Below are 25,282 nucleotides of genomic sequence, written 5' to 3'. Positions count from 1 at the left end.
GTGGCAGGTGATCGGCGTGAAAGGAAGTGCTCCTTCGCAGCGAGGCCCTGGACGTGCGGAATATTTGTGTATAAGGAAGTGGCATCAATGGTTACAAGGATGGTTTCCGGGGGTAACAGATTGGGTAAGGATTCCAGGTGTTCGAGAAAGTGGTTGGTGTCTTTGATGAAGGATGGGAGAGTGCATGTTGGTGGGTTTGATGTGGACGGACGTGTGAAGCTGGCCATTGGACAGGTGGAGGTCAACGTCAAGGAAAGTGGCATGGGATTTGGAGTAGGACCAGGTGAATCTGATGGAACCATCAGGGATCCGTGGCAAACAAATCTGCTCCAGTCCAGAATCCCTGAACCATTACACCAACAACCTGACAACAGCTTTCGCATCTCGTAACTACCCTCCCGACCTGGTGCAGAAGCAAATAACGAGAGCCATTTCCTCATCCCCTCGAACCCAGAATCCCCCACAGAAGAACCACAAAAGTGCCCCACTTGTGACAAGATACTTTCCGGGACTGGACCAGACTCTGAATGTGGCTCTCCAGCAGGGATACAACTTCCTCAAATCCTGCCCCGAAATGAGATCCATCCTTCATGTAATCCTCCCCACTCCACCAAGAGTGTCTTTCCGCCGTCCACCTAATCTTCGTAACCTGTTAGTTCATCCCTATGAAATCCCCAAACCACCTTCCCTACCCTCTGGCTCCTATCCTTGTAACTGCCCCCGGTGTAAAACCTGTCCCATGCACCCTCCCACCACCACCTACTCCAGTCCTGTAACCCGGAAGGTGTACATGATCAAAGGCAGAGCCACATGTGAAAGCACCCACGTGATTTACCAACTGACCTGCCTACACTGTGATGCATTCTATGTGGGAATGACCAGCAACAAGCTGTCCATTCGCATGAATGGACACAGGCAGACAGTGTTTGTTGGTAATGAGGATCACCCTGTGGCTAAACATGCCTTGGTGCACGGCCAGCACATCTTGGCACAGTGTTACACCGTCCGGGTTATCTGGATACTTCCCACCAACACCAACCTATCCGAACTCCGGAGATGGGAACTTGCTCTTCAATATATCCTCTCTTCCCGTTACCCACCAGGCCTCAATCTCCGCTAATTTCAAGTTGCCGCCACTCATACCCCACCTGTCATTCAACATCATCTTTGCCTCTTCACTTCCACCTCGACTGACATCTCTGCCCAAACTCTTTGTCTTTAAATATGTCTGCTTGTGTCTGTATATGTGTGGATGGATATGTGTGTGTGTGCGCGAGTGTATACCTGTCCTTTTTTCCCCCTAAGGTAAGTCTTTCTGCTCCCGGGATTGGAATGACTCCTTACCCTCTCCCTCAAAACCCACATCCTTTTATCTTTCCCTCTCCTTCCCTCTTTCCTGATGAGGCAACAGTTTGTTGCGAAAGCTTGAATTTTGTGTGTGTGTTTGTGTTTGTTTGTGTGTCTATCGACCTGCCAGCGCTTTCGTTCGGTAAGTCACATCATCTTTGTTTTTAGATATAATTAATTCATAAAGTATATTTGCTGGCTTCTTGCTGAAATGTTCCTCACCTGCTGTAAAAGCCATGATAGTGTGGTGTAACCTATTTAATACATCTTCAAACTGACTAATGTAACAGTACCAATTAGTATGACCTTTTGCACAAGATGTTCAACAAAGTCTGCTTATCTCTCTCATATATCTTACAGTTGGATTCTTTTGCATCACTAACAAACTCTTTCCATACATCTGACATAAACTGACTTCCATAGCCAGATAAGGTAGCACGTGGTTCACCTACTTTCTGAAAATAATCATTTGTGAAACAGTGTATTATCTTTTTACTTGTAGCTTTCTTCAGGGGACATAGTTTGACAAGTTTTGAAAATAAATCCACAGTAACAAACAAATAGGTGTATTCTTCTTTAGTGTGGGGTAGTTTTCCAGATAAATCAATGCCTACTAATTCTGATTTACCTTTTGGAATAATATTCTATGTAAAACCATTGTGTTTTTGATTAGTAACCTTCACACTCTAGCATCTGTCACTTGTTGCTTAAACATTTTCTAACTCTCCTAGCAATTTTGTTGAAATAAACATTGTCCTGAATCTTTTGAATACATTTCACTGTACCACAATGTCCGAAACTGGTTTCTGTATATAATCAAAGTGTCATTGTGTTGCTCAGATATCAGAATCTGAACAGTGTCTTCGAAATGACCTTTCTTTCCTAAATAACATGCCAAATTCCACTCATAGTCTTGGTTCTGATTTCATCTTAACTGTTCACCATTTTTTGAAGTTCTCTTTGTTCCTTAATTCCCTGAATATAGATTATTCTGAAATTTCTGTATACTCAAACTGTTGCAAGTTTACTGCCCACCTGGTAATTCTGCTGTGGTACAATCTGAACTATTGTATACGACATAATCCTTTGTCGTTTGTGTAAACAATAAGTTTTTGTACTTCTAGGTTATTCTTGAATTTCTTAAAACCCCAAAACGATGGCCAATAGTTCATTTTCAGTAACAGTGTAGTTCTTCTCATGTTTCTGTAAATCTCTACTAGGAAAACTAATTGAACGGTGTTCTAACTTTCCTTTAATTTCTCTCTCTTGAAACAAGTGTATGAGTAAACTGTAATCACTTCCATCAGTCATTAAACGAAATGGCAATGACACATCTGGTCTGTGTAGTGTTTCACTATTGCATAACACTTTTAATAACTACATCAGATGCTTCCTGACACTCTTTAGTCCATTCCCAGATACTATTTTTCTTTGACAACTCAGGAGACATGGTGCATTAAGTGCTTCTTGTGTTCTGATGTGCTTATGTAAAACTGCATAAGTATAGAATGATCTAAGTTATTTCTTCGTCTTTGGTTTCAGAAACTCTGTAGTGGCCAAAAGTTTGTTTTTATCAGGTAGAATTCCCTCTTCACTAATCGTGTGATGCAAAAAATTGCTAAATTTGCACTCTTTTAATTTTAAGATCATGCCTCCTAGTCTAAACTTTTCTGCAACCTCTGTCAAAATTTCTGTGTGCTCTTCCCAAATTTTACTAGTAACCAAAATGTCATCTACATAGATAATCAATTTAGAAAGTAAATCACTACCTAACACAAAGTGCAAAGCATGTATAAATTCTGCAACAGACATATTTAGACCAAAAGGTACAACACAATACTGAAAACTCTTTCCATTGCTCAGAAATGCTGTGTATTGCCTAGGGTTGGAGTGTTAAAGTAATTTGGTGAAAACCTGATGTCAAGTCAAGGCTGTTCTTAGTGTCATGGAATTTGTTCAAAAGTTGTTCCATGGATTCAGGATGATTTGTCTTTCTTTCTAAGAATTCATTTAAGTGTCAAGAATCAAGAACTAATCTTACACTTCCACCTTTCTTGAATACAACAACCAGTGGGTTGTTATACTGACTGCTGCTCCTTTCTACTATCCTCCATTTCCACAGTTTCTTTTGCAAGTGGCAATATCACAGGGTTTGATAAAAATGACAATGTTGTCTCAATTTCATTCTACACATATAGTCTTTCACTCTACCTGGCTTTTTCACTAAAGTTTTCACAATAATACCACAAAATTTATCTATATCATCTCTTTCTGTTCTACTCAAATTATCTGCTGTGTTGATTTTACCTGGAATTAACTACGAGGGTCACCCCAAAAGAAAAGCACACAATTTTTTTAAAAAAAAATCTATCTTTTATTCTACATGTTTGAAAGTTTTACAGTGTGTAGATACATCCTTTAGGAACAATATTTTCATTTCTCCACATAATTTCCACCCCTCTCAACTGCCTTATGCCATCTTGGAACCAACCCCTATATACCCACACGGTAAAATTCTGGACCAACCTGTTGGAGCCACTGTTTGGCAATGTGCACAAGGGAGTCATCATCTACAAACCTTATTCCACGAACAGAGTCTTTCAGTTTCCCAAAGAGATGATAGTCACATGGAGCCAGGTCAGGACTGTAAGGCGGGTGTTTCAGTGTTGTCCATCCGAGTTTTGTGATCGCTTCCATGTTTTTTTGCCTGACATGTGGCCATGCATTGTCGTGCAACAGCAAAACATCCTGCTTTTGCCGATGTGGTCGAACACAACTCAGTCGAACTTGGAAGTTTCTTCAGTGTCATCACATATGCATTAGAATTTATGGTGGTTCCACTTGACATGATGTCCACAAGCAAGAGTCCTTCGGAATTGAAAGACACCGTAGCCATAACTTTTCGAGCAGGTGTGGTTTTGAATTTTTTTTTTTCCTTGGATGAATTTACATCATGCCATTCCATTGATTGCCTCTTTGTCACTGGTGAAAAATGATGGAGCCATGTTTCATCACCTGTCACAATTCTTCCAAGAAATTCATCTCCACCATTCTCGTACTGTTCCAAAAGTTCGTGCATACCATTTTTCTTGTTTCTTTGTGAGCCATTGTCAACATCCTGGGAACCCACCTGGCATAAACCTTTTTTAACGCCAACACTTCCAGTATTCTGCAAATACTTCCTTCCCCTATCCCAACGTAGCGTGACAATTCATTCACTGTGATGCGTCTGTCATCTGTCACCAATTCGTTAACTCTCTGCACATTGTCTAGAGTGAGTGCAGTATGAGGTCTGGCACTGCGAGGACAATTCTCAATATTGCCATAGCAGCATCTCCATACACCTTTTTCAACCTCTTGCGGATCTTTCCCATTGTCTTCTTTTCACAGCACAGGAATTTATGACAACACGTTGCTTCTGACGAACGTCAAGTGTAGCAGCCATCTTGAAGACATGCTGTGACGGCACCACTCACGGGAACAGGTTGAATTAAGTTCGAAAACAAGCGGGAAGAATGTATCAACACACTGTAAAACTTTCACACATGCAGAATGAAAACTGTATTTTTACAAAAATAGTGTGCATTTCTTTTGGAGTGACCCTTGTATGAAAAGCTACCTCTAACCAATTGATTCTCATAAAATTCATCATTCTCCTCAATGTTAATTCCTATCATCAAAAACTTCAACACCTCTTGATTAATTGCTACAGTTTTGATTATATCTCCTGTTTAATTTAGTTTCTCCACAAATTCCAGACTTTGGTTCTACAGAACAGTAACTTCATATTGTCCCAGTCAAAACTGACATTGGCTTTGACTATCCAGTCCATCCCCAACAAAATGTGTTCATTCCGATCAGCTGCCACTAGACAACCTTTTTCAAATGTAAAATTACCAACTGTGAATGAAACAGAGCTTGCCTACTAGTCAGTTTACTAAATTTTCCTATGGCTCCTGTAATTCTAACACCAGTGATAGGAAATTCCGTATAATATTCTGTATTCTTCAATCTATCTCTTAACTTACCAGAAATCCCACAAATAGGACTACCAGTGTCTACTAAACGAATTCCTTTCCAAGTACCAATAGAAATCTCAATTTACGGGCTACCAAGTATTTCAGGCTTATCAATATTTTCATCTTCTGCTAGTAAATCACCTTCAATCTCCTTAAAATTTAAATCGGTTTCACCTGTAGGTCACTTGCTGCTGTCACTTGTAACACAGTCAATGGCAACTTACAACTAGACTAGGTACCTTCTAAAACTGTCAAATCACTCTCACGTGTAGGTTGTGTTGTTGTTGTGGTCTTCAGGTTCGAGACTGCTTTGATGCAGCTCTCCATGCCACTCTAACCTGTGCAAGTTTCTTCATCTCCCAGTTCTTACTGCAACCTACACCCTTCTGAATCTACTTATAGTATTCATCTCTTGGTCTCCCTCTATGATTTTTACCCTCCACGCTGCCCTCCAATGCTAAATTTGTGATCCTTTGTTGCCTCAGAACATGTCCTACCAACCGGTCCCTTCTTCTTGTCAAGTTGTGCCACAAACTCCTCTTCTCCCCAATTCTATTCAATACCTCCTGATTAGTTATGTGATCTACCTATCTAATCTTCAGCATTCTTCTTTAGCACCACATTTCAAAAGCTTCTATTCTCTTCTTGTCCAAACTATTTATTGTCCATGTTTCACTTCCATACATGGCTACACTCCATACAAATACTTTGAGAAACGACTTCCTGACACTTAAATCTATACTCAATGTTAACAAATTTCTCTTCTTCAGAAATGCTTTCCTTACCATTGACAGTCTACATCTTATATCTCCTCTACTTCGACCATCATCAGTTATTTTGCTCCACAAATAGCAAAACTCCTTTACTACTTTAAGTGTCTCATTTCCTAATCTAATTCCCTCAGCATCACCTGACTTAATTTGACTACATTCCATTATCCTCGTTTTGCTTTTGTTGATGTTCATCTTAAATCCTACTTTAAAGACACTGTCCATTCCGTTCAACTGCTCTTCCAAGTCCTTTGCTGTCTCTGACAGAATTACAATGTCATCGATGAACCTCAAAGTTTTTATTTCTTCTCCATGGATTTTAATACCTACTCCAAATTTTTCTTTTGTTTCCTTTACTGCTTGCTCATTACACAGATTGAATAACATCAGGGAGAAGCTACAACCCTGTCTCACTCCCTTCCCAACCAGTGTTTCCCTTTCATGTCCCTCGACTCTTATAACTGCCATCTGTTTTCTGTACAAATTGTAAATAGCCTTTCGCTCCCTGTATTTTACCCCTGCCACCTTTAGAATTTGAAAGAGAGTATTCCAGTCAACATTGTCAAAAGCTTTCTCTAAGTCTACAAATGCTAGAAATGTAGGCTTGCCTTTCCTTAATCTTTCTTCTAAGATAAGTCGTAAGGTCAGTATTGCCTCACGTGTTCCAACATTTCTACGGAATCCAAACTGATCTTCCCCGAGGTCGGCTTCTACCAGTTTTTCCATTTGTCTGTAAAGAATTTGCGTTAGTATTTTGCAGCTGTGACTTATTAAACTGATAGTTCGGTAATTTTCACATCTGTCAACACCTGCTTTCTTTGGGATTGGAATTATTATATTCTCCTCGAAGTCCAAGGGTATTTCACCTGTCTCATACATCTTGCTCACCAGATGGTCGAGTTCTGTCAGGACTAGCTCTCCCAAGGCTGTCAGTAGTTCTAATGGAATGTTGTCTACTCCCGGAGCCTTGTTTCAACTCAGGTCTTTCAGTGCTCTGTCAAACTCTTCACCTGTATCTATCTGACACAGTTAACTTCAACATCGTTTGATCTGTTCAAAATTTCAAGTATCTTGTTACTAATCTGCCTAGTTTGTTCATATTTATTGCTACACCTGGTCAAAATCTCACTGACATCAGCGGGGATTCATTGACTCCCGTGAACCTTCTCCACCAACATCAAAGCATCATCATCAAATCCTATGATCTTATGACTTAGGTCATCATCCAACACTTCTACAAAAATCATACCATCTAAGTCATCACAGAGCAATGCATCAGCATCAACATCAAGAATATTATCACATCTATTAAAATCATCATCAAAATTATCTGTAGTATAACTAGCATCAATATGAACATCTGCTTCTAATTCATAACTCTCTACAACCGAATCATCATCAGTACTACTTTTGTTTGTGCAAGTAGACATACAGATTAATTATCAAATCCTCAGTCTCCTTAGGTACAAGATTATTAACTTCTGCCACATCTACCTCAGATAAGACACTGCATCTGTACATAACAAACTGGGTAAACCATATCCATCAACATCATTACACATAACACCATTAGAAACACACACAGATCATCAAAAATACTAGTCAACTCATCACAATAAAGTTCAAACTGCTTTTCTCCTGGCATATCATCACTGCTCATCTCTAGTAGCATGAAATCCTAAAACTCACTCCTGAAATTAACTGTGTTTATCTGATAATCACTACTGTGTCTGGTGTGGTGTCTGTAACATGAACTACTTCTACATCTTCTACGATTAGCCTGGTTTCTAGCAATCCTTCTCACCTCAAACTGGCAGGCTCTGAATGAGGAATGAGTTGGTTATCTGTTTTCCTGGCTATTATTTTTATTCTCATTTGACCTAGTATTGTTTCTCCTCTCATAATTATTACTTTGGTTATTTCTGTGATAAAATACTATTTGTTTGGTAACAAGCACTGAATTTAATTTCAATTTTTTCTCAGTATAATTACTCTCAGTCTCAATATAGAATTGCATTGTTTAGAACTCAGATTTACTCCTGTTTAACTCATCAGTGACAACACTTTCATTCTCTTTTACTTGCTCTTCAACTACATCCACTTAATCATTAACCAAGTTTAATTCAACGTCTGTGAATTTCTTCAATCAACTTCTAATTCTGCATCACCTACTCACTTATTACTTCAACAATATCCTACTTAATTGAGTTTAGGCTATTATTTAGTTTTCAAACTTTACATCCATTCTTTAAAATTTTTGCTCCATATTTTTATCAGCATTTTTAAAATTATCATCCATTTTCTTATTTTGTTCTAATAATTTACTGTCTAGTAGCTAAGAAAGCTGTTCAATTCAATTAACAGGCTGTCCTATATGCTGAAAATCTTGAAACGAACAGTGAGACGTATTTCCACAATTCCAATCTGGAAAATTTGAGGCCGTATTCACATGGGGATACTCAAATCAGCTCTGCAGCTACCTGACAACCAAGAGATTGGGAGACTGGATGACTCAAGTAGCCGATCACATTCACACAGGCACAACACCCATCTCCCATACTACCAAATCACTTGCAGTGTGAACAGAAAATTAAATCAATTTCATTGGCTGTGGGCAAAGGATGTTTGTACCATATTTCTTTGTGTACCGTGCTCCCAGTAGTACAATGTCTAGTTACTCTAGTAGTGATGATAATATTATAATACAGTATTATTATTACCGCTGGTACAGTAGGAGAAAAGTGAGAAAGTTGTGGGGCCATCCTTACACTGAGAATAATATAAATTGTAGGTTGCAAGTTGTTGTAAAAGAACTGCAGGAATCAGATTCAAAATTCCTCACATTCTACGAGATGAGAAAAGAGTCTTATCTAGATCCAAACAAATGGTTACTCCTTACATTCATTACACTATCACAAACATGAGGGAATGTGTGAGCCCTGATGAGCGACCTCTAATAACACTGAGGTAAGTCTCAAATCACATTGTACCAATATTTTGGATTTTACTTTTTCCATATGTATTTACACAAAAATAAACAATGTAGGTGTGTATCCATATTAAAGAAAACAAAATATTGATGTAAAGATCAATGTAAAGATTATGTGCTGATAGAACAGTACACAAAAATTATTTAACTGGTGGTTGTCAAAAATAAATTCTGTGGTGGTATCGATGGAATCTAAAACATCACACACAACTTCATAATATGTTGAAGAGTCCTGTCAGTGCTCCTCCTCCAGTATCGTGTGGCTTCCATATCTCTCACTCCGAATAGAATACATGGCTGCCTCAATAGGGGCCTGTCGGCTGTGTGCTTTGGATTGGTTGCAATACATTATGTCATTAGTTGCTTGGAGGACTCTATTCCTGAATGTCTTTATTTGTGCTTCCATCATTGGTTTGATTTCTGACAGTAAACTGAGAAGAAATGTTATTTTGCCTTGGGAATTGCTGGTTGTAGTAGCAAGTTGCCTTTTTTTATCATTGAGATAATCCTTGAAGGTTTTATCCACACCTGTGAGGGATTGTTGTTTTCATTTAAGCAGTCATGGGCTGTCTGCTTCCATAGTCTGGAGCACGTCTTCCTGTGGCAGTGGTGTGGTTGAAGAAGGTGGCGGCGGTGGTGGTGGTGTAGGTGTAATATTTTCTGCCTACTCTGTGAGACAATTCACACAACTGCTGTGACACAATAGGTGTAATTTCTGCTTTCTCTGACAAATTTCTGTCAGGTGCAGTCATCATGTTGATAAACAGAAGCCTGAACTTCATTTCCTCTGACAAAAATACGGTTTCTCACTTCTACGGGAACCACTGGGCAGGGGCTTCAAATGCACACAAATACGGATCATAAATTTTGCCACTTCTCCTTGCATTAAATCACTGCAAAAAAGTATTATAAATAAATAATTTAATAATTAATAAACAATGTGAAATATGGCAGTACACACACAGGTTTCCAAATACGAACATACACACAGGTACCAATGGTATGGATGTTATTGTGCTACAACTGTATTAGCTCTTGCAGGTACCTGGCAAACAGGATCTATTTTTGCATCATTGTTGCTTTACTTTGCTAGAGAGCACAGCACAATTGCATACATCATCCATGAAACTAACATAATAATTTGGGAAGTGTTGAATGAAATGAAACATACATGCTAATCCAAATGAACAGCAGTGGAAAATAACAGCTCAACGTTTTTATTCACTACAGAATTTTCCTAATTGCTTGCACTGGATGGGAAGTGTATCCACATTGAAAAATTACTTGGAATGGATTCAGCTAACTTCAGTTATAAACAGTACCACTCCATAGTGTTGTTGGCATGCAGTGATGCTGATGGTTTCTTCATTATAATTGAAACTGACTATGCAGGTAGAAATAGAGATGAAGGTATATTTCATGCTGCAGCAACCAAACGCTGGATTACAAATGGAAGATTAAAGTTGCCATTGCCTTCAGTATTACCAGATGATGAAAATCAATATGATTTTGGTTATTACTTTGTAGGAGATGAAGCATTTCCATTATCGTGCTACTTGATGCAGCCATACCCACAAAGAACACTTGATAATCTGATGAGAATTTAAATTACAGATTAAGCAGAGGAAGAAAATCTGTAGAATGCACATTTGGAATCATGACCAAAGAGTTCCAAATCTGGAGCAGTCCTATGCATTCTCGAACTACAGAAAGAGTGGTTGGCATGATAAAATCCATTTGCATTCTGCATAATTTCATTTGAAAACAGGAAAGTATGCTCTACAGTTGTGGTGAACAACAATTCAACAAATCCGAAATGCCATCAGAATACAGCCAAGGAGAGATATTGTGCTGCATTCTCATTCTGCTGCTTATGAAGTAAACAATTATTTAGCCAAGTGCTTTCTGGCACCTTGTGCTTCCCTCCTATGGCAGTCAAGGTACTGCACCAACAATAATCAGGATCTACTATAATTGCTTTTGCTACACCCTTTTTGGATTTGTAACATGAATTTCTGTAAAACTTATGAATGAATTTGTGTGTGTTTTTAATTATGTAATTAAAAATGTTTTAGTTACATTTTTATTACATGTATTGTGTAGTGGGTGCTTATAAATATTTGATTAGTTTTTCAAGAAAATGGGTTTTAAAGCATAGTGAGTAGAGCACACTTATTTTATGTTGAAATTTTGATTACTGATAATGAACTTACCTGATAGATTAACCTCCTTGGCCACTTCATGCCATGGTCTCTCTGTCATCTCGTTCCTTGAACACCCTTTCAATTTGTAATTGCATAGGTCCAGACATTTCTCCACTTCTCCCACAAATTTCAGATTAAACATTTGTTCACACACTGCACAACCCAATTGTACGAATACATCTGAGAGTGGGAGACTCAGTGACTAGCATGTCGGATTGTGTAGAATCCCAACTCTGGGACACCACTACTGAAGTACCACGTCTGAATGACCCCGCCTAGTTACACATTCCAGGTCTTTTTGTTGCAGAATATCTCAGTCGCTTGGAGGCTTAAGTATCTCTTTGTGAATAGGGCCTAAGTTTGGAGTCGACGCAGCTAGCCGATGTCTGGATCTGGTCATAATGCTCACTTGATCTAAGTTACTTTTACTCATACCAGCCTCTTTATTAAACAAATCATAAGAAAACACTTTTTCTGGCAAATTCTTTCAAAACTCTCACATGCAGTATTCTCTGACTGACTATATGGTGTGAACAATGAAAGCACTTCCTGCTATCGAATTGTTTAAATACTGAAAGTAGAGAAAGAAAAGAAAATCAATAAATGTACTCATCTGATAAAATCCGCTGTATCAGTGATGGCCCACACTTTCGCACATATACTTTTTCCCAGATGGACCCGTCCACCCAAAGGCAAGGACAGCACTTTTTGCAATCAGTTATTGTCCCTGAAACTTAACACACATTAACACTCTGTACAGACTTGCACATTGAAATGGAACTGCTGATGGTGAAAAAGTCAGCATGGTGTGGGATGTGTATTATATGGATGCTGATAATTAAAATATTTACAGACTTACAAAAGTTGAAAGTTTATGTCAGTTTCATGGCCACAATAACTAGGTGAACCACAAGAATTAAAAAAAAAAAGGGGGGGCTGCACCAGATGAGGTGCAACTCTCTCAACAAATTGATTGAACTGAAAAATGCAGAACTGTTCATTAATTTAGACATGAAATGTTGTTACCAAAAATGTTTGTGAAATTTACACAAAATGTAGATCTTCATTCTTGAGATGCAGCTTTCTGCAAATACTCTGAAGCTCCTCTCTGTGCTGCTGAAAAACTCACCGTGTACTGTACGAAATTAAAATCCAGGTACACATTCCCCACAAAACTGCTTTATGAACGTGCAAGATTTTCGGTGGCGAAAAATACATAAACAAAGTTTTACATGCCATGCTGTTGATGGTTGGTAACAAACTGCCTTTCTGCTGTTCACAAACTGCTGGTATTTATATGATTTACAACAGTCACTGACGATCAGAATTTACAAATTTTAAGAAATGACAATTAAAAGTGTCTAACAAGTGTAATTCACATACATAGAAAAATAATGAAAATAATGCTTTACAATTTTGTATGGACGCAGACATGATTTCATTAAGAATTACCAAGTAATTTACAAGTTTCCAGAAAATAACATACATATTACATTTTAGTTAATTACAGTTGAAAGACTGAATGAAAACTATTCCTACCTTACATATGAATTCCAAATAATATGTTTATTAAAAGTAGCTACCCAATCTGTCAAAAATAAATTTGTAAGCTGCAAAACAGATATTGTACTCATAAGCATAGCAAGTTTAGATCAATTAAGTAGTAATTATCGAAAACAAAATATTTCTAGCATGTTCACAAAATTGCTACTGTATGTAGAATACAATAGCAAACTCAGATTTTACATAAGCTGCCTTAAACAGGCTGATTACTGGTATGGTTGCATTGCATCATTGTACATTAAACAATTAACTAAGCATATTATAAATGTAGTCTCTCCAGGGGTGCAAAGGACGCCTAAATGGCAGTTTTATTACATAACCCATCCTGCACCCTCCCCAACGATCCTTGTGTTCAAGCAGTGCCTTCCCCCACAGCCAGAGGACTGATGATCATCTTCCTACAGAGCCAGTGATGTGGTCTTTCCTACTGCAGCCCCCCCAAAAATGTGATTCCAACTGCTGTGATTATAAAATTTCACTGTTCAGAAAAAGCTTTAATACTGCTCCTCAACAATGCACTAACCACAGCCATCTACTAGCTTATTAGTATGTAATTACTCTCTTCACATGAACTTTAAATGTGTTTGAATTATTATAATAATGAGGTCAGCTACCCCTAACAAACGGATATTTGTCAACATAATATTCCCTTTCCTTCTTAAAACTACTAGCCATTAAACGAGCTATAAAAGTACAAAAAAATATGACACAATCACTATTGTATTGATTTTTGGGTTCAGTTCTATGTGTATTCTGTTTTTGCAAACTAGGTTCTTTTACTGAAGTTCCCAATATTTTTCTGGCATTCTCTTGATTCTATAATACTGTTATGATGTCTGTTAAAGGATCTTGACACAGTGATGCTTTGGGATAGGAATTTCAATTACTTCCCAATTTTCTTCATATAAAGATGAAAGAATTTATTCATTCCTTTATGTACTTTATATGGAATTAAGACTTTTTAGCCATTTTATTGTACTTCTCAGACTTCGGCAACACAAACTTTTAAATCATTTTTTGTGGTTGGCTGTTGTGTTTCTAACATTTGACATTATATCTAAAAACAAAGATGATGAGACTTACCAAACAAAAGCGCTGGCAGGTCGATAGACACACAAACAAACACAAACATACACACACATTTCAAGCTTTCGCAACAAACGGTTGCTTCATCAGGAAAGAGGGAAGGAGAGGGAAAGACGAAAGGATGTGGGTTTTAAGGGAGAGGGTAAGGTGTCATTCCAATCCCGGGAGCGGAAAGGGTTACCTTAGGGGGCAAAAAGGACAGGTATACACTCGCACACACACGTATATCCATCCGCACATACACAGACACAAGCAGACATTTGTAAAGGCAAAGAGTTTGGGCGAGTGTATACCTGTCCTTTTCCCCCCCCTAAGGTAAGTCTTTCCGCTCCCAGGATTGGAATGACTCCTTACCCTCTCCCTTAAAACCCACATCCTTTCGTCTTTCCCTTTCCTTCCCTCTTTCCTGATGAAGCAACCATTTGTTGCGAAAGCTTGAATTGTGTGTGTATGTTTGTGTTTGTTTGTGTGTCTATCGACCTGCCAGCGCTTTTGTTTGGCAAGTCTCATCATCTTTGTTTTTAGATATATTTTTCCCACGTGGAATGTTTCCCTCTATTATATTCATAACATTTGACATTACATACACTGAAGAGCCAAAGAAACTGGCGCACCTGCCTAGTATCATGTAGGACCCCCATGAGCACACAGAAGTGCTGCAGCATGAAGTGGCATGGACTCGATTAATGTCTGAAGTAGTGCTGGAGGGAACTGGTACCACGAATCCTGCAGGGCTGTCCATAAATTCATAAGAGTACGAAGAGGTGGATATCTCTTCTGAACAGCATGTTGCAAGGCATCCCAGATATGCCCAATAATGATCGTGTCTGGGAAATTTGGTGGCCAGTGGAAGTGTTTAAAATCAGAAGAGTGTTCCTGGAGCCACTCTGTAGCAATTCTGGATGTGTGGAGTGTCACAATATCCTGCTGGAATTATGAGAGTCTGTCAGAATGCACAATGGACATGAATGGACACACATGATCAGGCAGGATGTTTACATACGTGTCACCTGCCAGAGTTATATCTAGACATATCAGGGGTCCCATTTCACCCCAACTGCACATGCCCAACACCATTACAGAGCCTCCACCAACTTAAACAGTCCCTGCTGACATGCAGGGACCAAGGATTCATGAGGTTGTCTCCATATCCGTAAACGTCTATTCGCTCAATACAATTTGAAATAAGACTTGTCCGACCAGGCAACATGTTTCCAGTCATCAACAGTCCAATGTAGGTGTTGACAGGCCCAGGCGAGGTGTAAAGCTTTGTGTCATGCATTCATCAAGGGTACACGAGTGGGCCTTCGGCTCCGAAAGCCCATGTCGATGATGTTTCATTGAATGGTTCACACACTGACACTTGTTGATGGCCCAGCACTGAAATCTGAGGCAGGGTTGCACGTCTGTCTCACTGAACAATTCTTTTCAGTCTTTGTTGGTTCCATTCTTGCAGGATCTTTTCCCACCCGCGGAGATGTTGGAAATTTGATGTTTTACCAGATTCCTGATTTTCACGGTACACTTGTGAAATGAGCGTACAGGAAAATTCCCACTTCATCGCTACCTTGGACATTCTGTGTCCCATTGCTACTGCACCACTATAACACCACATTCAAACTCACTTAAATCTTGATAACCTGCCATTGTAGCAACAGTAACCAATCTAACAACTGTGCCAGACACTTGTTGTCTTATATAGGTGTTGCCAACCACAGCAACAGTAACCAATCTAACAACTGTGCCAGTCACTTGCTGTCTTATATAGGTGTTGCCAACTGCAGCACCGTTTTCCGCCTGTTTACATATCTCTGTATTTGAATATGCATGCGTAGACCAGTTTCTTTGATGCTTCAGTGTAAGTCCTAATATCTTTGCTGGTTAATGGATGGACTTCTTCTATTGCACATTATTAGCATTTTCATTAGTTAATGACTCACTTTCTTCTTGTTCTTCTTCTTCTCTCCTACTTCAGTGATTGTAATAGTATTATTGATATCCATCAAATACACTCCTGGAAATTGAAATAAGAACACCGTGAATACATTGTCCCAGGAAGGGGAAACTTTATTGACACATTCCTGGGGTCAGATACATCACATGATCACACTGACAGAACCACAGGCACATAGACACAGGCAACAGAGCATGCACAATGTCGGCACTAGTACAGTGTATATCCACCTTTCACAGCAATGCAGGCTGCTATTATCCCATGGAGACGATCGTAGAGATGCTGGATGTAGTCCTGTGGAACGGCTTGCCATGCCATTTCCACCTGGCGCCTCAGTTGGACCAGCGTTCGTGCTGGACGTGCAGACCGCGTGAGACGACGCTTCATCCAGTCCCAAACATGCTCAATGGGGGACAGACCCGGAGATCTTGCTGGCCAGGGTAGTTGACTTACACCTTCTAGAGCACGTTGGGTGGCACGGGATACATGCGGACGTGCATTGTCCTGTTGGAACAGCAAGTTCCCTTACCGGTCTAGGAATGGTAGAACGATGGGTTCGATGACGGTTTGGATGTACCGTGCACTATTCAGTGTCCCCTCGACGATCACCAGTGGTGTACGGCCAGTGTAGGAGATCACTCCCCACACCATGATGCCGGGTGTTGGCCCTGTGTGCCTCGGTCGTATGCAGTCCTGATTGTGGCGCTCACCTGCACGGCGCCAAACACGCATACGACCATCATTGGCACCAAGGCAGAAGCGACTCTCATCGCTGAAGACGACAAGTCTCCATTCGTCCCTCCATTCACGCCTGTCGCGACGCCACTGGAGGCGGGCTGCACGATGTTGGGGCGTGAGCGGAAGACGGCCTAACGGTGTGCGGGACCGTAGCCCAGCTTCATGGAGACGGTTGCGAATGGTCCTCGCCGATACCCCAGGAGCAACAGTGTCCCTAATTTGCTGGGAAGTGGCGGTGCGGTCCCCTACGGCACTGCGTAGGATCCTACGGTCTTGGCGTGCATCCGTGCGTCGCTGCGGTCCGGTCCCAGGTCGACGGGCACGTGCACCTTCCGCCGACCACTGGCGACAACATCGATGTACTGTGGAGACCTCACGCCCCACGTGTTGAGCAATTCGGCGGTACGTCCACCCGGCCTCCCGCATGCCCACTGTACGCCCTCGCTCAAAGTCCGTCAACTGCACATACGGTTCACGTCCACGCTGTTGCGGCATGCTACCAGTGTTAAAGACTGCGATGGAGCTCCGTATGCCATGGCAAACTGGCTGACACTGACGGCGGCGGTGCACAAATGCTGCGCAGCTAGCGCCATTCGACGGCCAACACCGCGGTTCCTGGTGTGTCCGCTGTGCCGTGCGTGTGATCATTGCTTGTACAGCCCTCTCGCAGTGTCATACTTGCTCCCTCTCGGAGCAAGTATGGTGGGTCTGACACACCGGTGTCAATGTGTTCTTTTTTCCATTTCCAGGAGTGTATAATGTGAGAAATTAAAATTTTTTTAAGAAATTTTCATTTTTTGAAATGGCCTGAAGGTAATTAATTTACAGGTCATCTAGGCATTTAATTATTTCATCAAATTTTTCTTAAATTATTTTCTTGAATTATTCAATTGTAATTCAGTGTGACCTATATGCCAAGTAAGGTTATAACTTCAGCAGGGATATCCTGTTCATGCGAGCCTTGAATTGTTGACAATCTGCCCTCTATGTAGTCACTATGTGTAGCCAGTAGGGATCAAGGAAGAGGAGTCTGGCTGGTAGCTCAACAAACCAACCAGGGCATGAACTACCTGCATAAGGAATAAACTTCCTTTTGATTAATAAACCACTATATCTTGTTATTTAACATCTTGTAAGGTTACCCACATCTTAGAAAGAGAAAGAGAGAGAGAGAGAGAGGGGGGGGGGGGGGGGGGGAGACATTGTCTTAAAGCATAAAAGTGAAACAGATTATTTCATCAAACTTGGAGTGAACTCATATTGAAGATAACCTTTTTCACAATATAAAAATATTCATAAAAGACAGTCAGTCAACAATCATTCTGCACATATTTATTTTCTATGTGACTGCTGTTGTAGAGCCCTTAGAATCAGCAAATACAATGGTCAGAATCATAATATTCTGGCCCAATAAAAATATGTTTAGCATCTGCTTTGTGCTGAATGCCATTGCCACTCTCCATCCAGAATAATGTGCAAGAACAAGTTGATAAAAACAGGAGAAAGCTATATAGTCTTGAAAAGAATATTTAACTTTTAATAGTATGGCAGGCTTCACTGAACTATAAAACATATTTTTAAGGGTGAGAGCAAACTAATTTCATATTGTTTCTAAAATATTTGTTTTTACTAACTGCTTTTCAACATATTAGACCATTGTTAAGTGAGTTGATATCTAATGAGGGTCTAATAAGCTGAAAATCAGTTTGTAACTTACAGATATTAGTTGAACAAAATGCAATTCATTTACATTTCATTCAAAAATATGAACTTGGCCTCATAAGAAGTCATCAGAGAATCCATTAGAAATTATTTTATTCATGTTTGTGGTGTGGTTTTGACACAGTAAATTTTTTCACATCAAACTGCATTTGGTCACTATTATCTTAAGGTTGTGTGAGTTGTGCTTGTGTGAATGTGTGTGAGTTTTCTACTTCTGAAGACAGACTTTGGCCAAATTCTTAAATATCTCTAGCATTCTTTATCATTGTGCCTGTCTGCGACTCAATGCTTCCTCTATGTTGTGATTAGCAATCTCTCCTTTCCAGATTGTTGTTATTCCATTCTAGAGTTTCCACCATATTTGGTGATTCATATTTATTTGAACTTTGTACAAAACACAAGAATGCTTTCACTTTCTTAATGAACAAGGATAGAACCTTACTGTTTGTGTACAGACATTGTTGTTGGCTGGGTGGTGTAATCATAACTTGTTTCTTGTAAAGCTTTACCCCAATTTATGTTCCATGTAAAGTAAGTTACTTGTCCTTTCTTTCTGTTTACAGGTTAAGGTACTGGATGCAAATCAAGATATAAAGGAAATAAAAGAAAATTTCCAGAAGTGTCGAAGTGAAATATATAATGATATTTTCATAAATGAACGCAGTTCTCCAGTAATTCAGAGTACCACATAAAAGGGCCAGAATATTTACCTAAAGCTTAGGATCAGCTTCTTTTCAAGAAGTTATGAGGCATAAAATGCTGCATTTACTGCAATCAGTATTTTGTAAAAGTTGATTTTTAAACACTCAAGTGGAGTAGAATTTAAAGAGATATAATCTCTATCTTTTTCCATAAGTTACTGCTTTTGGCAAACAAACTTCTGTTGATCTTTCTTATCAGTGATTACCATTTATTAAGACACCCAGCCATCTGCACTACTTTCTCACTGCTTAGAAGTAACTAAGTGCATTATCTTTCTTCATGACAATGTTCAAATAGCAAGAGAAACTTCAGTAAAGCAATTTGCCTTAGAATGTTGTGTATTTCACCAAAAAGAGTAGAAAATTCAGGCAAAATGCAATTAGATACTTAATTCCAAGTAATATAAGTGTCTGTTATGCAAAACAGAAGAAGAAAATAATTAAGCTACTATTGTAATAAATTTAAATGAATCATTTATTTTCAAAAATACAAAACTCATATTTTCTTTGTGTATGTATCCTCCATATACATGTATTAATGAATATCACATCTAGCAATCATCATTTATCTTTTTCCTGGATAGCCCTCCAGTTCAAAATGTACACCATGTGCTTTATGACGACAGAGAAGTCCGTATATACTTTTTGCCAGTTGACTTTACAAGGTAGCTGCATATTTTAATACAGTATTTTTACTCCAGGTTTTAAATTATTTTCTTCATCATCTGTCCTCCAAAAAGGCAATGTCATCTACATCTGTAGCCATCCTTCTCTTTTTCACTCTGTTATTTAGTATGTGTCACACATCAAAACACTTCTGGTACACAAAGAACTCTGAAAAATGGAAAACTTTTATTAAACTGTAATGCATAGTTTCATTAAAAGATCTTTTCTTTTTTTAAATTTTGTTTCATCTTCTAATGAAGTGAAAACATATTTGTTAATTTTCTCTGTTTGATGCTTTAGCCTGTAATCTCATTGACTGAAGTAGAACTGTCTTCAGTGATGACACCCACTTCAAAATGGGTTCTGATGACCAGTGAAGTCATGTCTGAAGACACCCCGGACAGTGGTCAGATACCAACCTGACTGTCGCCCAACATATGGCCTGGCATTCAGGAGTGATGGTCTGGGCGCCATTTCTTTTCATAGCAGAATCCTTGTGGTTGTTATCCGCAGCACCCTCAGAGCACAGCAGTATGTTGACAATATTCCATGCCCTGTTTTGTTATCCTTCACTGAAAGCCATCCTGGGCTTACACTTCAGCAAAGTAATGCCCCTCCTGCCCTCCACCTACACACACAAACCAGTGAGAGTTTCCAATGCTTGACTTCATGCTTGTCAGATCCTACCTTGACCAATAAGATCGCCAGACCTCCCCCAATTGAGAATGTTTGGAGCTTTATGGGCAAGCATTCTTGTCATCTCAGGATTTTGATGATTTAATTAGCTAATTGGGCAGAATATGGCATGGTGTCCCTCAGGAGTTCATCCAACAACACTATCAACCAATGCCAAGCTGAATAACTGCTTGCATAAGGACCAGAGATGGTCCAATGCATTACTGTCATACTCAGGTTATGATGCTCTTTCTGTTGAATAAATCCTACAACTTTTCTCAAATTATAATCATCATTTGTCTGTAAAAGTACAGCACATCTATCAATTTCCATCCCATTTGGATAATTCCTTCACAGTGTGACTTTCTCTTTTTTTCTTTTTTTCTTTACAGTTTAGGTTGTAAATGATTCACCAATATGTAATTCACTGAATTCATCCAGTAAGCACACATTGCATTCCCAATGAGATAGCATGGTTATATCATCCCAAATAGCAAAATGTTAAAGAGCTGAGTTGGTGTTACTATGTTGATAAAGAAGAGTATAGTCTTGCACTTAGTAATAATGATTCAAGGATCGTATCTATAAATCATCACAGTTTAAGTCTCAGCACTTGTGAAAAGTACCACCTTTATTTTACATAAAAAATAAATTATTGGTCTGATCATGATGATAAACCAGCAGCAATAATGCAACATCCATCAATCACAGTTACCTAAATGGAAAAATTACAATTCCACAAAATCAAAAAAACACTGCCACAGACACTATATTTGGAGAGAATTTACTGCATGAACAGTGAGAAGATATGTGCCAATGATGGACAATCATTTATTCATCCATTCCTCCACCACATTCTGTACATTGCATTGAAGAATGAGAACATTCAGTGATATACATTAACAAATGACAAACAAATCATAGAAACTTATCTATACACTGAATTAATGATAAAGTATCACTATTCTGCTTAATGCTAGTTAAGATCATGACACTTCAGTTGAATCTAATAAATTGCAAAGGAAGTGCACAGTAGATGAGAAATTTTGAAACTCCAAGTTTACTCACGTCCTGCCTAACTGTCATAGTACTTGCAGTGGATCCTGATACAGTTGGAATTCCTGTGAGATGGTCTGGATAGATGTCTGCCTATTACACATTACGACCCTCTTCAACTGTTGGTGGTCTTGTCAGTCTGCAGACAGGGTTGGCCTGTACCCTCTTGTGCTGTACATATCCCTTCACGTTTATACTTTACTATCACATTGGAAATAGTAGACCTAGAGATGTTTAGGAGTGTGGAAATCTCACATACAGACGTTTGACACAAGTGACACCCAATCACCTGACCATGTTCAAAGTCCATGAGTTCCACAGAGCACCCCATTCAGCTCTCTCACTATGTCCAATGACTGCTGAGGTCTCTGATATGGAATACCTGGCAGTAGGTGGGAGCACAATGCACCTAATATGAAAAACGTATATTTTTGGGAGTGTCCAGATACTTTTGGCCACACAGTGTACAAGTTTATGTCCACCCTTGATACAGAGTCTTGCCCAAATTGTCTCCCACACAAATTCAGGTTCCATCTGTATTGACACCAGTGAGATATTTTTAGGTAAATATAAATGTATGTCTGAAGGATAGGATTATCAGAAAGGGGGTTGTGTTTGTCACAAGACAAGAAACTCTAACACCCAAGATGGAACCTTGTGGACATCATACCAAGTGGAGCCACCATAGTGCCAACAGTAAAATTCAGAGATGGTGGTGTTATGGTGTGGTTGTGTTTTTCACGGAGGAGGCTTGCACCCCTTGTTGTTTTGTGTGACACTATCACGGATCAGGCCTACATTGATGTTTTAAGCACCTTCTTGCATTCCACTGTTGAAAAGCAATTCGGGGATGGCGATTGCATCTTTCAACACAATCAAGCACCTGTGCATAATGCACGGACTGTGGCGGAGTGGTTACACAACAGTAATATCCCTGTAATGGACTGGTCTGCAATTATTCTTGACCTGAATCCTAAAGAACACCTTCGGGATGTTTTGGAATGCCGACTTTGTGCCAGCCCTCACTGACCGAGATTGATACTTCTCCTCAGTGCAGCACTCTGTGAAGAATGGGCTGCCATTCCCCAAGGAACCATCCGGCACCTGACTAAAAGTATGCCTGCGAGAGTGGAAGCTATTGTCAAGGCTGAGGGTGGGCCACCTCCATATCGGATTCCAGCATTACCAATGGAGGGCACCGTGAACTTGTAAGTCATTTTCAGCCAGGAGTCTGGATACTTTTGATCACGGAGTGTATGTGGATATTGTCAAGCACAAGACTCACTCCCCATTGTAACTGAAAATTTAGAGAAATCTTAGCTTGCTAATACCTGATGTTCCACAATCATACTGTCTTTATTTAAAGGTTCTTTAACCATGGAATAATCAACTGGGACAATTACAGTTTGATAAATGGTGGGCATGCCAGACATTCTGTGAAACAAAAAAAACTTTCTTTTTCTCTCTTGAGCAAAGTGATCTTGGCTTCTGAAGATTTTAAAATCGCACACATTGTGCTCTGTTGAAGTGACTCTCTCTGCTGGCTGTATTCTTGACCTGCAGCTTGCAGTGGCCAGGGACATAGTGTTTACCTCTTGTGAATTCCAGTAGAGTGGGACTAGCCAGTTGTATGCACCTGCTCTAGCAGCTGTGGAGATAGGTTTTCCTCCTTCAGTGGCTGAATATGTAGATGTAGTTGTGACAGGTTCCTATTACCTCATCACGTGTAGCAGAATGGCGTTGCATGCTGTCCAGCATTCTCATAAGAAGTAGAAGTACTTAGTGTAGTTTGGTCAGCTGTCGAATGGTGTGGTTACACACTTGCAAATTGGTAAAACATTGGCTATACTCATCATATTTGATGGGGCTGGCTCGCTTTGCGACTTTTACCACAATGACATGTTGCTAATGGAGACATTTATATTCTCTCTGTGTGTGTATGAACCATGTGTGAGATAAGGGGCCAAAAGTTAATTTGTCTGATGCCTTGTACCATCATCAATTGACCTCTTTGACTTGGTGGAATTCATTGAATTCTTGTACTGATTCCATACATCAGTGATTGCACCACTTATGTCGTGAGTTTAGTGATCTGCTGGGTGTTAGATACCATGCAGAATGTTCCTCTTATTGGGAGTGTTTTTGAGTTGTTTCTCTGTGTCACATGGCTTTGTAATTCACGTGTGGACTGTGAAAATACTGGATAGTGTCGATCATGTTCTGTGAGTAGCAGGTTAGTGTTCGTTTCCAGCTGCAGGCACCAATAAGCTGATCTGTGAGGGAGTCAATGTTAAGTTTGGTGTGTGTATGTGTTCCTGATCAGCCGTGTATCACATCTTGCAGCTGTTTCAGCAATGATGCATTGGTGGTGATTCAGGATGGTTATGTCTTGCTTTTTCCTCCCAGGCAAACCGAGTGGAGGATCATCACTAATAGTATGTCTGTCTGGAATTTTGTAGTAGCTATTTTGTTTTGAGGTCTCTGACTTTGTGGAATCCAATGGAAAACTGCTGTTGATTCCCTGTATCTATGGTCACATGATACAATTAGTGAGTTTGTTTATGGAGAAATGAATTTTGGATGTCATTCAGGAGGAAATTACTAATGAGTCTCATCTGTATACCATGTAGAAGCTCGAGCAAGTATACTTGGATGTGGTTTCATAACTAAGACCAACTGCACCACTGTCATTTGAAATATTACTGTATCTCATTGCTACCTATCAGAACCCCTCGGAGAGCATTAAAGATAAACACCAGTCCTAATTGTCCAATTGTAAAGTGACCTGTTTCCAAATTACATACAAAAATAACCACTATTTCAGTATACATATAATTCAAAAACGATGCTTTGCTGGTTAACATTGTTCTTATGTGAGAAACATAATATAAATGTGAAATTAATACTGTAACTAATTGAAAGAAATGTAGCACATGGTCAGGATGTACCAGTAAACCTATCAGTATAAAATTACTACAACATATTAAATAGAACATATAAATAAAGCACGTTAATTGAATCTCCGATATATGTTATCACTAAAATTTGGGCACTAGTTGATTTGTTATAAACAAATTTAGAAATGATTGTTACCTGTAACATAATTGGTCAGAAAATGTTATATTAACTCGTAACTAAGTTGAAAATAGGTTCACCTTGTTCAGCACTGAGATTGTAAATTTTTAGCAATGTGTGTATCATATTTGGTTCAACTTTTAATTGTGACTTTACATAAAATTGTAATTTTCATTGTATGTAATTGTTAACAAAAGTATAAATAGAGGTCGGGCAGGTGCCTTTGGGCACTCGTTTTTTGGCTAGTGTTGCGAGCAAATGTATTGTAGGCTCACTCGTTGGTCGATTGTTGTGAACTCGGTGTCGTTTGAATTCAATTTTGGGTACATATGATGTAACCGGTACAGCTCACCAGGCTCGGACACCAGAGTCCTGGATATATATTGGTATTAAAACTGGACTGTACTTTGGAATTTATTTGGGAGTCTTCCGCAATCCTTTTCATAGGCTGCACAGCGACGAGACACAAATCCAGGAATTTTACAAAACCCCGAGAACTAAACAACTCTCAATGTCGGTAGAATTGACGTGAAAACAGCAGCGCATCGACTGGGCGTTTCACTCAAAACATTTGCAACGCGGAGGTGGGAAAATATAAACATCTCACGTTCGAACTATTACTCAGACCCAGTGTTGTCTGAGGATGTGCAGTTTGCGATAGTCGTGTCAGAATGAACATCTAGTTCGGCTGGCTGTGTTTTATGAATTATGTTAATC

General features: G+C 39.4%; 1 protein-coding gene across 1 annotated transcript in view; it reads left to right on the top strand.

Annotated features, from left to right (window-relative positions):
• The window catches only part of LOC126262215 (deoxynucleoside kinase-like), a 95,555-nt gene extending 76,019 nt beyond the window's left edge, over nucleotides 1-19,536 (top strand). Inside the window, exon 5 of the mRNA XM_049958650.1 lies at nucleotides 18,956-19,536. Within this exon, the coding sequence (XP_049814607.1) occupies nucleotides 18,956-19,084 (129 nt within the window). The 3' untranslated portion in view covers nucleotides 19,085-19,536. The remainder of the gene's footprint in view (nucleotides 1-18,955) is intronic.
• The last annotated feature ends 5,746 nt before the right edge of the window (nucleotides 19,537-25,282 follow it).

The sequence above is a fragment of the Schistocerca nitens genome, chromosome 6 (assembly GCF_023898315.1).
Source record: "Schistocerca nitens isolate TAMUIC-IGC-003100 chromosome 6, iqSchNite1.1, whole genome shotgun sequence".
Classification (NCBI taxonomy): domain Eukaryota; kingdom Metazoa; phylum Arthropoda; class Insecta; order Orthoptera; family Acrididae; genus Schistocerca; species Schistocerca nitens.
Note: the sequence above shows the minus strand (reverse complement) of the source record. Positions and strands in the feature narration are given on the sequence as shown.